Below are 15,109 nucleotides of genomic sequence, written 5' to 3'. Positions count from 1 at the left end.
AGGCAGCGAAAGGGGTGGCTGACGTCTTTGCTGCCCGGACCCGCCTTCGCCACTGCTTTCTCTTTCCGCGCCCGCGGCGCGCGGCTGTGACGTCAGGCGTGTGATGCTGAACCCGCGGATGGGCAAAGCCTGTCAGAAAATGGCGGAGCTAGGATAAAAGCTTGGGGTGGGTGAGACTTTTTTTTTATTTACGCGTATGCCGTTTCGTCTTCTTTTACAAACAAACCTTACAAAAACAACAACCTGGTTGCCTAAAAACGAGAAGAAACCACGATAAAATCATTGTGTGTGAGATATATATATCTCATTCATATATATATTCATATATATATTCATATATATATTCATATATATATGAATATATATATATGAATATATATATGAATATATATGGAGGGCGGAGAAGTGGGGAGCGAGATGCGCTGCGTGTGTGTCAGTGAGAAAGGCGGTTGAGCTGAGGGGGGCCGGCCTTCTGTGGAAAACAAGAAAAAGTCCATGGGCAGCTAGATATTTGCCTCAGAAAATGTGCTGGGCAGGCTGGGGGAGCTGCTGCTGCTGCAGTGTGTATTTATTTTAAATTAAAATAAATTTATTTATTTCTTTAATGTTAAGAAAAGAAACGAAACCAGCACCCCAGAGTGGGTTACAAAAAGATTAAACAAACAAACAAACAAACAAACAAACAAACATAAGACCGAGAAAGATTCACAATGCTGCTTTAAAAACACGCAGAAGTTAAAAATGCCAAATCAGGTGATAATGACCTCAGCTCTCTGTAAGCATCCAGGTAGGCTTGTCTAAACAGAAGAGTGCGCCGAAAAAGAGTGCAGTTGTTGATTTGATTCCATTTGTGCAGGGTGTCCCAAAGTGCAGGTGCTCCCACACGGAATGATCCTGAGCTCTTCACGCAGATGTGCTGCGGATGTTGTGTGGCGCCTGCTGTAAGTGCCAATTCTGATTCGATCGAAGTAGCGGAGTGGGCGCATGTAGGGTAAGGCGATATCGTAGCTACGCTGGTCCCAAGTTGTTACGGGCTTTGTATGCTAATAGCAGCCCCTTGGACCTGGCCCAGTAGCAAATCGGCAACCAGTGCAGGTCTCTGAGCACAGGTGACAAGGCCTCACTTCCGCCAGCAATTGTGCCACTGAATTCTGCACTAATTGCAGCTTCCAGATCATGCACAAGGGAAGCTCCACACAGAGCGCATTGCAGTAATCCAGTTTTGAAGCAGCCAGTGCATTAACTACTGTGGCTAGGCTTTAGTCCCAAGACTTGTTGCTGTTTAATCCGCTTAATGCCATAAAAGGCTTCTAAGCGGTTTACAAGTGTGAATTAAATCCATAATTAAAACACACAATAAAAATAGGCGTGTGCTGTGTTTATCATTCTGGTTAGTAGTCTCAGACATTCCTATCCCACCAGGATGGCTAACAGTGCAGTCCTGCATGTGTTTACTCAGAAATAATCTCCCACTGTGTTCAGTTGGGCTTGCTATTGGCTAAGTCACTATAGGTTGGCAGCCTAACTTGTTTTTTTCATTCTACTGGTCCTTGCCACGTTATGTGGCTGTTCACAACACAAAACATTGTGCGGTAACTGTGCTGAAGCCAATCAAGCCTGGGTATGGTCAGCACTTGCGAAAGGTGACCATCTGAGAACTCCATGTCTTGGGTTTTGTGCTGGAAGAAAAAGGAAGATATAAATGTGCTAAATACACTAACTATAATAACAACAACAACAATGATAATAGTAATACAGTAATAATAATTTTATTATTTATACCTCGCCCATCTGGCTGGGTTTTCCCAGCCACTCTAGGTGGCTTACAGGATATATGAAAACATAGTAAAACACCAAACAATCTGGTGAAGAAGCAATCTGGTGCTCTTGCTAGTGTGCTTGCACTGTGGTAAACTGTCTTCTGCCTATAAGCAACAACAGTTCACATACCAGGAAGCTGGTGCATTGTGTCAGTGCACACTGCAGTCCATTGCACCCTCCAAGTATCACTGTCATGCCACTCTGTTGGAGTGCTTGTTTTGCCCTTGCTTCAAAAGTGTCCCTAAGTGCAGATCTCTTACACATGCCCACGGGACTGAGTGGTAGTTATTTTCTTATATCAGAGAAGGTAAATGAATACAGTTAGACTGTACTACTGAACTGTAGAATTGGAAGGGACCACAAGGATCATCACAAGTGCTGGTGCTGACCTTTAAAGCCCTAAACGGCCTCGGCCCAGTATACCTGAAGGAGCGTCTCCACCCCCATCATTCTGCCCGGACACTGAGGTCCAGCGCCGAGGGCCTTCTGGCGGTTCCCTCATTGCGAGAAGCAAAGTTACAGGGAACAAGGCAGAGGGCCTTCTCGGTAGTGGCACCTGCCCTGTGGAACGCCCTCCCATCAGATGTCAAAGCGATAAATAACTACCTGACATTCAGAAGACATCTTAAGGCAGCCCTGTTCAGGGAAGTTTTTAATCTGTGATATTTTAGTGTATTTTTGGTTTTTATGGAAGCCGCCCAGAGTGGCTGGGGAAACCCAGCCAGATGGGCGGGGTACAAATAATAAATTATTATTATTATTATTATTATTATTATTATTATTATTAAGTCCAACCACCTGATATGCAGGAATCTCAAGGAAAGCATTTATGACAGATGGCCAACCAACCTCATCTTAAAAACCTCCAAGGAAAGAGAGGGATTAACCTGCTTCCTATCACTGGTGAGCCTTCCGCCTGAATCAAGCCTACCCCTTCATCTGAATTGTTGCATTCTGGGTTCTGATTCTTAATTGTGCTTACATGTGACAGAATGTTGGAGACTTGATTTTATATTATAAAAGTTAAAATAACCATACAGTTGTGCTATCATTTAACAAAGTTTGACTGCATTTGTTCCATATTCTCAACATGCCAGTTTGATTCTGCAAGTGTGCAAGTGGGATGTGCAAGGATAAGTGTTTCGATGACTGAGGTACCTTTATTACAGAGAATAGCAGGACTGATCTGGGGGAGTTCTGCAATAACAAAAGTGTTTGTGAGAATGCTCTTGTGAGGGCAGCAATTCATCAGTTAAGGGTACTTGATTTTCCAGCCCTTTCACAACCACTGCAACTCAGAAGTGGAAGCAGCTGTGCATAATTGGTCTTTTCAAGAAGGAATTTGTGTTCAGTTTTGATACATTGGCACTTCTTGTTTTCTCAGTGTTTGCTCTTTAGTATGTCTTGATCTCGGCAGCACTGTTTTTCTCCCTTGATAGGCAAATATGCAACAAATACCCATCAGAGCTTGGTTGGAAAGCCAATGGAGCATGACACATTCACTCATACAGAGTTACTTACTTCAGAAGAGCTGGCACAGGAATCTTAGCACAACCTGCGCAAGGTGTTCCAAGTCTCGGCGACGGGGACATAAAAGAGACCTTTCAGAAAAGAAGCTGGTAAACTCTTGAAAAATATTCAGTTTAGCTGCAAATTAAATTTAGTGGTACTGCAATATATTTCTTGTCTTCTCTTACTTGCTTTTGGAGTTCCCTGACTTCCACTTTCCTATAACACATTGATTTAAAAGCCTTTGTAAATTTAAGACATAATACAAAACCAGAAAACATTAAGCTAAACATTTATTAGTAAGCATTTGGTAAGAACTCTGGCATTTTTATTTCTTACATCCTTTTCATGTGAAGATGACAGGATGATAAGGCAGAAATACTGTTTGAAAACCCTTAGCAATGTCTACTTTGTTTCTTTAAATTGTGTTACAACAGAAATTTTGCATGCAAGTGTTTTTAGGATGCAGACATCCTGACTTACATGATCATAGAAGTACACTGGTTCCTCAAGTTAAGTACTTAATTCGTTCCGGAGGTCCGTACTTAACCTGAAACTGTTCTTAACCTGAAGCACCACTTTAGCTAATGGGGCCTCCTGTTGCTGCCGGAGCCCAATTTCTGTTCTCATCCTGAAGCAAAGTTCTTAACCTGAAGCACTATTTCTGGGTTAGTGGAATCTGTAACCTGAAGCATATGTAACCTGAAGCGTATGTAGCCTGAGGTACCACTGTAATCCTATAAACAGGTTGAAAAAGGCTGCAATCTTTACTTCTCTAAGAAAAGATATGTAGGAATGAACTGTATGTTATCTTTGTTTATTTACTAAATTTCCATTTCCCCACTCCCATTCTCCCAGGAGTACCAGACACCATATGTAGTTTCTCCCTGCTACCACTTCCTTCTTATCCTGACAGCCATCTTATAGAGAGTTTAGGATGGGAGGTGGTAGACAGCTAGCTGGTTACAAGGCTGAACAGGATTCGATGAACCAATCTCTCTCCATTCCAAGTTCAGTGCTCTGTTTGCTGTATCATACTTGCTCTTGTGCATACATGTAAGAATAAGGGGTCTCAATGTCACTTCATTATTTGGCTTTTAGTGGGGCTGCAAAATGGCTTCGAAGCCTCTTGTTAGTTAGAATTCAGCTGCAAGAATTCTGACAATTGTAGGTAGTTGGGGCCATAGTTCACTGACCTTAACAAAAATGCTTCTTTTATCAAATGACTAATAATAAGCTAAGTTGTGTGTTCATATCTTGCTAATTCTGTTTGTTTCTGTACTGTGAGGTTGTGCATTAAATACTTGTGTAAGATTTAGATTGTATTTGGCCTTAATTTCATATACAAATTAAATAATAATAACAACAACAGCAATAGGAACTTCAGATTTACATGGCACGTTTGTGTTAAAAATGCAGATGTGCCAGTCATTTTTCCTCTTCAAGTAGATTTTTCAGTTGGATAGCCCTGGTGGATAATGGTGGATAGCCCTGCCCTGCTCATCCTGCTTTTTGTGCATGAACCCCAGGCCAAATCACGAGATAGTCTGTGCTCAGAACTGCATCTGTCAAGTACTGATCAGCTCACAAGCTGAAGATACGTTTGATAACTAAGGTTACTGGAGTACATATTTTGGCTATTTATTGTGAGATCACAAACTCATCTTGTGAAAAATATGGCTGCATAATCCTCTCTGTTGATGAAAGGGCTCTTTTGTTCAACTTAATTTGCAATGTGTTTGAGATTGCAAGCTTATAAATCCTGTTAGCAACAAACCACAGATAAAGGGCAACTATTGTGCTGCTTTTGAGTAATTTAAGGCAGCAGTTTGCTGTTTTAACCACTTGGTGATGCTATGTAAATTCAGAAAATGTTCTTTTCCTCAAATATTGTCACAACTTAAGCACACAGCTAGCCACCTGCATTTTGCCGAGGCACTCACCCTGCGTTATTTTCAATGTCCTGAACCTTTCTCTGCAGCATTTGCCTAACTGGCCATGTTTGTGGCAATCAATTCCCTTCCAGCTGCTTGTGCTTTAAAAAACAAACTATAATCTTTGGTGTTATCACAAGACTTAAGATATTACCAGTAATTCTGTACTGATTTATAGAGTATACTTTTAAAAAACTCACAGGGAACATAGCAATTACTTGGCTATATTACAGCAAGAAGAGTTAAAAAGTGAAATAAAAAACGAATTGTAACTGCTGGGCCAATGAGATTGCTGCTGGGATAGCTACAGCTTTTCTCCTCCAAGAAGGGGAAAATGCTAGATAAATATGTCCTTTAAATGCGGAGTGCTGTTTTTACAGCATACCTGGGTTGTGTTAGAGAGCACTAGAATAAATTAACTGTTTCCTCCCTCTGCCCTTTCTTGGTTCAGATACATTAATGTATTTTGAGCTCTGTAACCTCAGGGAGCACTTTCCACATCAACCTCTGTTGAGGAAGCTTTTCATGTCTGCCGTGGATCTCCAATCTACCATGGAGCATTTGGGGACATGTTCTGGATGCCTGCGCGGTTCAGGCAGGCCATTGGTCCAAACTTGTTGGCAGCACAAGAGTGCCCTTTTGAACATACCCACCTCTTCCTTGCAGCACTGCATTGGAGAGCAAGGTCCACTAACAGTGAGCAAGTTCTCTTTAAGGCAAACTTACCTGTCATTGTCTGTCCTTTCACAGAGGAGCCCCTGATAAGTCTCCAAGGGTCCCTGAACAAACTGAATGCTGCTGCCTTGGAATAAATTAGATAACAGTGAAGCACTTTGTATCCCGATAAGAGGCACTGTATGAGAAGGAGGACTGCCTGCTGTATTTGCTCCTCGCTTCTGATCATAAGCTGAAAAAGAATACCCTTGAGAAATGGGGACTGAGTGCAACTAGGAATATAGGAAGCTGCCTTCTATCAAGTCAGAGCATTTGTTCATCTCTTTTGGTATTCTTTCTTCAATGACTGGCCCAACTTAGAGATGCCAGGAACTCGAGCTGGAGCCTTTTGCATGCAAAGCCCTGAGCTTATAGACCTTCCCACTTCACTTGGAATGAAAATGGCCAGGTGTATTTCCCTGCAAAGTGTCTTGCATAATAAAATACCCAGTCCTTCATATGTCTTCTCATTCAGCAGGAGAAACCAGGGCAGTACCATCAGGGCTTGTTAGAGTGCATAAGGAGAGCTATAGGAGGGAAAGTCCTAGCTATTTAGGACTTTAAAGGTGAAAATGAGCAATTTGAATGAAAAGAAATGTATGACCAATTATAACAACAGCGGAACCTGCTGTGGCTGGACAGCGCCAAACATTCTAGCAATGGCATTTTGAACCAATTGAATCAGTGCTTTTCAAGAGCTACTTCATGGAAAACATAATATACTAGTACGGAAAATCTGCCCCCTTTTCCTTCATTGGTCACTATATGAAATAGATGCATAATTGCTTGTTGGCCATACTAGTGCCTTTGCAATAATTGCCCAGAACACTGGAATGTGGAATCAAGTTTCCTTTTTTCTGAAGAACTGATAGAATTCTGAGAAATGTTGAAAACATCAAAGGGATGGATCAGTCCTCCAGAATATACCTATCCCAGTCTGTGGCCTTGAGTATAAGAATTTTTGCTAGGTAATAAATGCCAGATAAATTTATCTGGCTAGTACCTTAAATGCAATATGCATGTCTCTCTCTCTTATCAAATGGAAATTTAATTCCTAGTAGACTTTAAATGCCTCTCGCTTATCAAATGGAAATTTAATTCCTAGTAGGCTTAGAATTGAAAATTTCTTAAATGTCCTGATTTGCTTTTCTGAATAGTGTTTCTCCCTATTTCAGACCCGATACTTTGTAGATCATCGAAGGGTATATGTGGTAGGAGGCAAAGGAGGTGATGGTATCAGCTGTTTCCACAGTGAACCTAGAAAAATATATGGAGGTCCTGATGGTGGAGATGGAGGAGATGGGGGAGACATTATACTGAAAGGTAAGAGATAATATCTCTTGCACACATCTTGATACATTGGTTTATTTTGTTTCTAGACTGCGCTTCAACCAAAGTTCTTTGGGCAGTTTACAAAAATCAATAAAATAATTAAAATATAATGCAATACATAAAATAATTTCAATGCAAGTAATGTAAAACTCAAAATCCAACATAATGTTTTACATTTAACAAAAAGCAGTATATAACTGGACCAGCCTGAAATTAATCTAAAAATAGTTTTCCAAAAACAAGAAAGCATTTTATGCATAGCTCAGTTTATTTGGGATGAATCACTGTAAAGAGAGGATCCAGCTAGTTGACAACTTGACATGAATTATGTGCATATGCTGTAGCGATACTAGAAGGTTCACTCTGTGGAAATAATAGAAAGCACATCTCTCTGACCTTGCTTTTATGCATGAAAGTCGATACCATTTTCCCTCTTGAAGCCAAAAGCTACCATAATAATACACTTATATAACACACTTATAATATACTTATGGATTGTGCTTCAGCATTGTGGTGATGAGAGTGGCATAATGACCTAAGTGGAATAGAAAAACCTTATTGAGAGTGCATACTAAAGGTACTTAGAAACAGCCTTGAAACTGCATATTAGCACCTGTGTTCCACAAGGCAGAAATTCTCTGAAAGAAGAGGCAGCTCCTATACTGGTGGATGCCCAGAATAAACATGGGCAGATTAAATGCTTGTACCTAGTGGTGTTCCATTAAATTGTAGACTTGGAAGGGTTCCCAAGGATCATCTAGTCCAACCCGCTGCACTGCAGGCATCATAACTTAAGCATCCATGACAGATGGCTATCCAACCTCTGCTTTAAAAACCTCCAGTGAAGGAGAGCTCACCACCTTCCAAGGGAGTCTGTTCCACTGTCAAACAGCTCTTGCTGTCAGAAAGTTCTTCCTAATGTTTAGCTGGAATCTCCTTTCTTGTAACTTGAATTGTCTAAAGGGGGCACTTCTATGCTATATATAAGTTGCATAGAAATTTACAGACACACAGACTTGCTGCATAAAAGTATCTTCAATCTATGGGATTCATAATGTATAAATCAGTCCAGCCTCCACTAGAATCTAAGTGTGTGTGTGCTTATGCTCCATTGATCGGAATGGTGCTTAAACAGATCAAACTCTGATTGGATTGCTCAAGTATTGCACACCGAAGTCATCCTGGGAGTTCTGCCCTAATGCAGCTCAGTTCTATGCATTCCTACACTTGAGTAGGCTTCACTGTGTTCACTGGGGCTTGCACCCATATCTAAGTGTGCATATGATTGCATTCTTTTCCAAGCTTGCTGCTGAATTTTCAAACTCCTATACCCACAGCATGCCTAGACTAAGCTGTCAGTGGCTGCATGGGCACAGTGCTGGTTGTGTAATGCCTTTGCTCATTTGACAAGCTCTACATTAGGTGATAGGGCAATTCCTGTATATTTCCTTCTCAGTAATTGTGCTGAAATTGCAGCTTTGAAAAGGCAATTCTAATACAATGAAAAGTAAACTATTTTAGATTGAACATGCTCTCTTCCACGTGAAGAGCCATTCTTCACAAACACGTAGCTTGAACCTCTTTACCAAATGCATCAGTAGCTGTAAAATGTTTGGTGGTTATTTTGTGGCACTGGGGTATTTTTGCATCTTAACTTGCATTCCAGAAACTTTCTTAAGCGCCTTATATACAAAGTGCATGGTAATCACAGTTCCATCTTTTGCAAAGTACTGTCTTAAGCAGCTTAGCTGCTGCAGTAATAATAATAATTATTATTTGAGCACCTAAAAAACTAGGTGTGGTATTGAGTACAAACAGAAACAGGTCTGTGCCTAAATAGCTTGTTTTCTCATACAGTATAGACAAAAAAGACACATAATTGAAACTAGAGGAAGAGAAGGAGAATGTAAAAATGTAAACCATAATAACTCTGTTATAGCTTTAATCTGTGAGCCATATTTAAATAAGGAAATAAGAATAAATTAACCAGCTATAGGCTGGCAATGAATTCCATTAAAAGAAGTAAAAAGAGGAAAGAGCAGAAAGGTGCAAAGCAGAAGGAAATGTATGAGACTTATCAAAGAAGAGAACACAAATGATCAAGAGGACACAAATAATCAAGAAGATGTATTGGAGAAAAAGGTGGGAGGGCGGAACAAAGAACACAAATTTTGATCCAAAGATCCTATAAGTCAAGCAGAATTTGCTTGTGCTCACGAGGGTTTGTTCATTTCACTCATTCTGCTGACCCTCAAGAGCGGGGATGGGAAATTTACTGTCTTCCAAGTGTTTCTGTACTACAACTACAACTTCCATGATCCCTAACCACTGGCCGTGCTGGCTGGGATTGATGGGAACTGGACTCCAGCAACATTTTGGAGAACCAGAGGTTCTTTATCCCTCCTCTAGAGCCAGGATCAAGGCAGCTCACAGAGATTTACTGCACTTAGAAGTGCCTTCTACTTGAATGGTGGGATTATTTGATCCAAGATGCTACCTGAAATTTAGCATAATATGGTAACATTACCACCATAAAGTAATCCAAAGAAAAGGAACACGATGCTTGTGTTTTTATATTGTAAACCACCCTGTGAGCTTTGGATAAAGGGTGGTATATAAGAATAATAATAATAATAATAATAATAATAATAATAATAATAATAACAACAATATATTTGTATGGGGGGGGGGATACAAGAAAAAAAGCCCAAGTTGGGTGGCAGAATTCAAGATAGAATAGGATGCTTAAAATGGGAATAGAGAATTACAATAATCTAAGCTAGCCAAAATAAGGATAATGAACCAAAGTGTGTTTATCATCGACAGAACGGATTAATGAATTTTGGCAGTTTTTAACTACTGAAAACAAAGTGTGAGGAACAAGGTGTGGTGTGAAACAATTTTTATTTTTTGGCATTTTTCAAGTTGCCTTCCTAAGATCATTGAAATATTTTGGTTTGGTGATCACAAGCGAAGTTACCTTCTGAAAGACATTGCTTTCAAAAATATTTTAATGTACATTAATACACTGTTAGCATTCTAATATGGTTAAAGCAGGCGAGCAGTAGGAACATCTGATCACTCCTAGTATTGCTTTGTCCCAGTGTCCTCTGCTGGGTAGTGCAGACACAACATTCTCTGACATTAATGATATGTCCTCATCTTGGAATCAGTTGATTTGCATATGCAGACAAGAAAATTTATCTAGTAAGAGTACTGTACACTTCAAACATTTTTAATCTTGCTTTACAGTGGATAAGCAAGTCAGATCCTTGGCTTCTCTTCTTTCACTCTATCGAGGTTTCAATGGAGTAAATGGAGGGAGCAAAAACTGTTATGGAGCTGCTGGTAAAACTATCTATGTTAAGGTAAGCAGCTAACATTTTAATTTTAAGTTTTATACATTTCATTATTATTTTTAAAGTAATTGTCTTTGTTTGCTGCCCCATAACACAACTTACTTCTCTAATGTTCAGCCTTTTAAACACTTACAGGCATACTTCATCCATGTGAGAGAGTTTGGAGAGCTTCCTGGGACTATTTGGATCTCTGCTTGCACTCGGGCATAAGCAAATTGCAACGCATTGCAAATGGTCATCTTTGCTTTGCTTAACTTTCTTCTTACTTTCAAGGTTCCCATTGGTACGGTGGTTAAAGAGGACTGTACAATTGTGGCTGATCTCAACCATCATGGTGAGGAGTATGTTGCAGCCTATGGTGGAGCTGGAGGGAAAGGCAACCGTTTCTTTCTGGCCAATGACAATCGAGCGCCAACAACTGCTACTAAGGGTGAACCTGGTCAAGAAAAAATTCTCCATTTGGAGCTTAAAACCATGGCCCATGCAGGGATGGTGAGTCTGCCTTTTTTCGGTAGAACATTTGACTCTGGAGGAACAAACCTTCATTGTTTAGTTAGGAACAGCTTCATAATATGGAGGGATGCGGGTGGTGCTGTGGTCTAAACCACTGAGCCTCTTGCCAATCTGAAGGCTGGCAGTTCAAATCCCCACAACGGGGTGAGCTCCCACTGCTCTGTCCCAGCTCCTGCCAACCTAGCAGTTTGAAAGCATGCCAGTGCAAGTAGATAAATAGGTACTGCTGCGGCGTGAAGGTAAAGGGTGTTTCCATGTGCTCTGATTTCCGTCACGGTGTTCTGTTGCGCCAGAAGCGGTTTAGTCATGCTGGCCACATGACCCGGAAAGCTGTCTGTGGACAAATGCCTGCTCCCTCAGCCTCAAAGCGAGATGAGTGCCACAACCCCATAGTCACCTTTGACTGGACTTAACTGTCCAGGGGTCCTTTACCTTTTTTTTAAATACCTTTACCCATAATGTGGAGTGAGGGAGATATTACTTTAAAAATGTAGTTCTTTGATTTGTACTGGTGTGTGTGTATGTGCTTTCCTGATTGGATCTCTTGACTTGGAGGCTGATGATGTTCACGGTAGCAACAACTGGAAAACTTGGGCTCTAGCCGTTATGAACAACACGTATCATGGAGAAGCATGTGGGTGCAGCATTTTCACAAACCCTGTCTATGCGCACCTATGTATTAAAATGCAGTGTTCTAGCTTCAGCCAAACAGTGACGTGTCTGAACAGTGTGGCTAGAGACCTGCCTTCTAAATAATTCAGATTGGGCTCTTTATTCCAGGTAGGATTCCCTAACGCTGGGAAGTCTTCGCTGTTGCGAGCCATCTCCAATGCAAAACCAGCAGTGGCTTCTTACCCATTCACAACCTTAAATCCACATGTAGGCATTGTTCACTATGAAAACTATGAGCAAGTTGCAGGTATGTTTTTATAAGACTTCATTTCAAGTGCTTAATATTTTTACTGAGCCTCCATCGCATTTCCTCTTGAAAGAGCAAAAAGAAAATTGTGTATCATAGTCACATGGTGTATATTTTCGTGTATTTCTATTGTCAACTGGCTTGCGATCTTCGGATGTAGGGCGGTAGAACAAATACCCCCCCCCTTCTTTTGGCAGTCATGTGCTTACTGTGATCAGCTGGCCTAAATACAAAATCACAACCTCACTTAAAACAGACCTAATCAGAGCTAATCATGTTCTCGAAGCCACAAACATGAGTCTGACTAAACTGCGGGAGGCAGTGGAAGATAGGGGTGCCTGGCGTGCTCTGGTCCATGGGGTCACGAAGAGTCGGACATGACTAAATGACTAAACAACAACAACAAATCATAGCACAGCTAAGAGACTTGACAACATTAAGATACTTGTCTCCTGTTTGGTAATAAATACATTAGTCCCGCAGTATTTGTGGGGTGAGTCTAGTCTACAGGCTAAGCAACAGGGGTTCAAATTATTATTATTTATTTGGCTCATGAGGCTGTTTTGCCCAAATCATGCCATTGGAGTCAGGAAGTACTTTCTTGATTGGGCATTGGCAAGGGAAAGCAGGCTTAGGCTTTACAGCCCGATGAATTGGGTGTGCATGAATTGGGAATTACCCATGGAAAATCAACCCTGGACCCTCCTTGTCAGTCCTTCCCCAGCTGGATCTCACAAGCCAAAATAAGCAAAGGTCGAGTAGTCACTTTGCTGCACTACCTCTTCCCCTCTGCATATGCCTGAAGATTTGAAAAAGAGCGGGGAAGGGGGAGTTGGTAGCAAGGATAAATAGATGCTTGTCTACCAAGCTAACCCCAGTATCTGTGAACTCCTATGGGAGGGTATTAAAGCTAACCATTTTGGAAGAGGCAGTGCCTTGTGTCATCTCTAATTGGTCTGCTTTATTCACATAGAAACTACTGAATGGTGTTGCCGAGAACATTTTCTTTCAAATCCCCAAGCACAGAATGAGTATCTGCTTTGAGCAAGCATCCACTAATCCATTCTCCAGGGATGTGCCTTGGGCAGTTAGGGGCAACGGCTTGTCAGCCGCCTCCAACAAGCTCTCACAAGTGCTGCAGTTTCTCCGCTGTCTCTGATCTTATCCAAACCCCAGCATGAATAAAGCAAAGTGATGCTTCCCTGGCAAGCCCTCTAGGCTTGCAAAGCAGTTTGGAAAAATAAGAAACAGCAGGGGAGACTCTTGGGGCTGTATCCATCAAAGGTGTCTTGTTAGTTCAAGGACGCCCTCTTGCTCAATGGAACTACCTCTCCCATTGCTCTCCAAGCACACAGTCACCCAACCTGCTGTGGAGGGCTGAGGTACCCCCAGAACATTTGGGGGGCGCGCATGGGGAGAGGAGAGGAAGTCCTGCTGCACAGGCAGATGTCCTTGCACTAATGGCATGGCTTGGTTATATATTGCTATTTTTTACCTCCTTCATACTGTAGCACAAACTAATGGAATCCCCATGTCTCTCCAAAGCCCACTGCAAATGCTAGAGGATCTGAAAAGGGGTAAGAGTGAATAGGAAGCACACATAAATGCTGGCAGTGTTCTCGAAGCTACCAACATGAGTTTGAGCAAACTGCGGGAGGCAGTGGAAGACAGGAGTGCCTGTCGTGCTCTGGTCCATGGAGTCACGAAGAGTCGGACACGACTAAATGACTAAACAGCAACAAGCCACACTGATATTTGTGGACCCCTGTAGTATGATGCTCAGGAGGAAATGTATAACAGCTCTTTCTACTCATGCCTGCTGGCTGCTTGTAGCCATGCTGAATTTTCAGATGGAGTTTTTTGCGTGGTTGAATGATGCTGCTTTCTGGTTCTAGTCTTGCAGGCAAAATCTGACGTTTGTGTGACCATGCTCAAATGACCAGAATACTAATGAATGTTTTTGCTGGGTTCTGCTTTGTTTCCGTAGTTGCCGATGTCCCTGGGATAATAAAAGGGGCCCATCGAAACAGGGGGCTGGGCTTAGCCTTCCTGAGGCACATAGAACGTTGCCGCTTTCTTCTGTTTGTGTTAGATCTCTCGGTATCTGAGCCCTGGACTCAGCTGCAAGACTTAAAATATGAGCTAGAGCAGTATGAAGAAGGCTTGTCAAAGAGACCTCATGCCATCATTGGAAATAAGTTTGATCTTCCACAATCAAAGAGCAATTTGTCTCTCCTCAAGGAACGAGTGGAACAGAAAGTCATCCCATTGTCTGCTTTGACAGGTGAAAACCTGGAGGAGTTGTTTTTGCACCTGAAAGAACTGTACGATGAGTATGTCAAAACAGAAGAAGCACAGAACCACGCACCCGTCAAGTGGTAGCTAGCCACAGGGACCCTCTGGCCATATTTAGGTGGAAAGTGGGAGGAGTGAGTGCAAAATACTTTGCTTTCAGAATAAATCTCTGTCTCTCTGGAGCAGTTAACCATAGTGGTTTCTCCCCACCTTCTCTAGAAGAATGATCCAAGCTTGCAGAATCAGTGGCTAACTCTGCTTCTAAAAAGATAAATATTGCCAAGCAAGATGAGTATTTTCCTACGGCCTTCAATTAGAAATGTAGAGGGAAATAACCGTCTAGCTTCCGGGAATTTCTAGATAAAAATGTAAAAATTAGTTCCATGTGCCTATGTGAAATAAATTTACATAAATAAATGTCTCTTGTGTAAAAGTAATTTAAAAACATGTTTTATTTACTTCATGTGTGTGCCTTCAACAGCTGCTGATGTCCCTGTTTTTAATAGCTTGAAATTCCAATTTGTGTCCTGTGATTTGTGACTTAATTAAAACTTATCGTGGTGGTGTTCATTTTGGTATTGATGCCTGAACTGGAATCCTTTGCTTTGCTTTGCTTTTCTCTCTGTAAGAAAAAATAAATAAAAATCAGTGTCTAATTTGCATCAGAGGAGAGAGAAACTAGTATGGTCTTTGTCGCATGGTTTGTGCTTGCA

The 15,109-nt window shown here is 41.4% G+C and overlaps 1 protein-coding gene across 3 annotated transcripts; it reads left to right on the top strand.

Moving 5' to 3' along the window:
• MTG2 (mitochondrial ribosome associated GTPase 2) lies at positions 1-14,841 on the top strand. 3 transcript variants are annotated; one of them, XM_081867981.1, is made up of 7 exons: positions 1-170; positions 3,261-3,440; positions 7,154-7,301; positions 10,563-10,678; positions 10,943-11,161; positions 11,963-12,101; positions 14,089-14,841. In XM_081867981.1, the coding sequence occupies exons 2-7, from the start codon at positions 3,267-3,269 to the stop codon at positions 14,481-14,483; spliced, it is 1,191 nt and encodes a 396-aa protein (XP_081724107.1). In that variant the 5' UTR covers positions 1-170; positions 3,261-3,266; the 3' UTR covers positions 14,484-14,841. The 3 variants fall into 3 exon arrangements, with proteins under 3 accessions (XP_081724107.1, XP_081724106.1, XP_081724108.1); XM_081867980.1 differs by having other exon boundaries at positions 9-166; XM_081867982.1 differs by lacking the exon at positions 1-170 and adding an exon at positions 2,616-2,724.
• Positions 14,842-15,109: the final 268 nt, after the last annotated feature.

This window comes from Podarcis erhardii (assembly GCF_964252035.2).
Source record: "Podarcis erhardii genome assembly, chromosome: 6".
Taxonomy (NCBI): Eukaryota; Metazoa; Chordata; class Lepidosauria; order Squamata; family Lacertidae; genus Podarcis; species Podarcis erhardii.
This window is presented reverse-complemented; position numbering and strand designations above follow the sequence as displayed.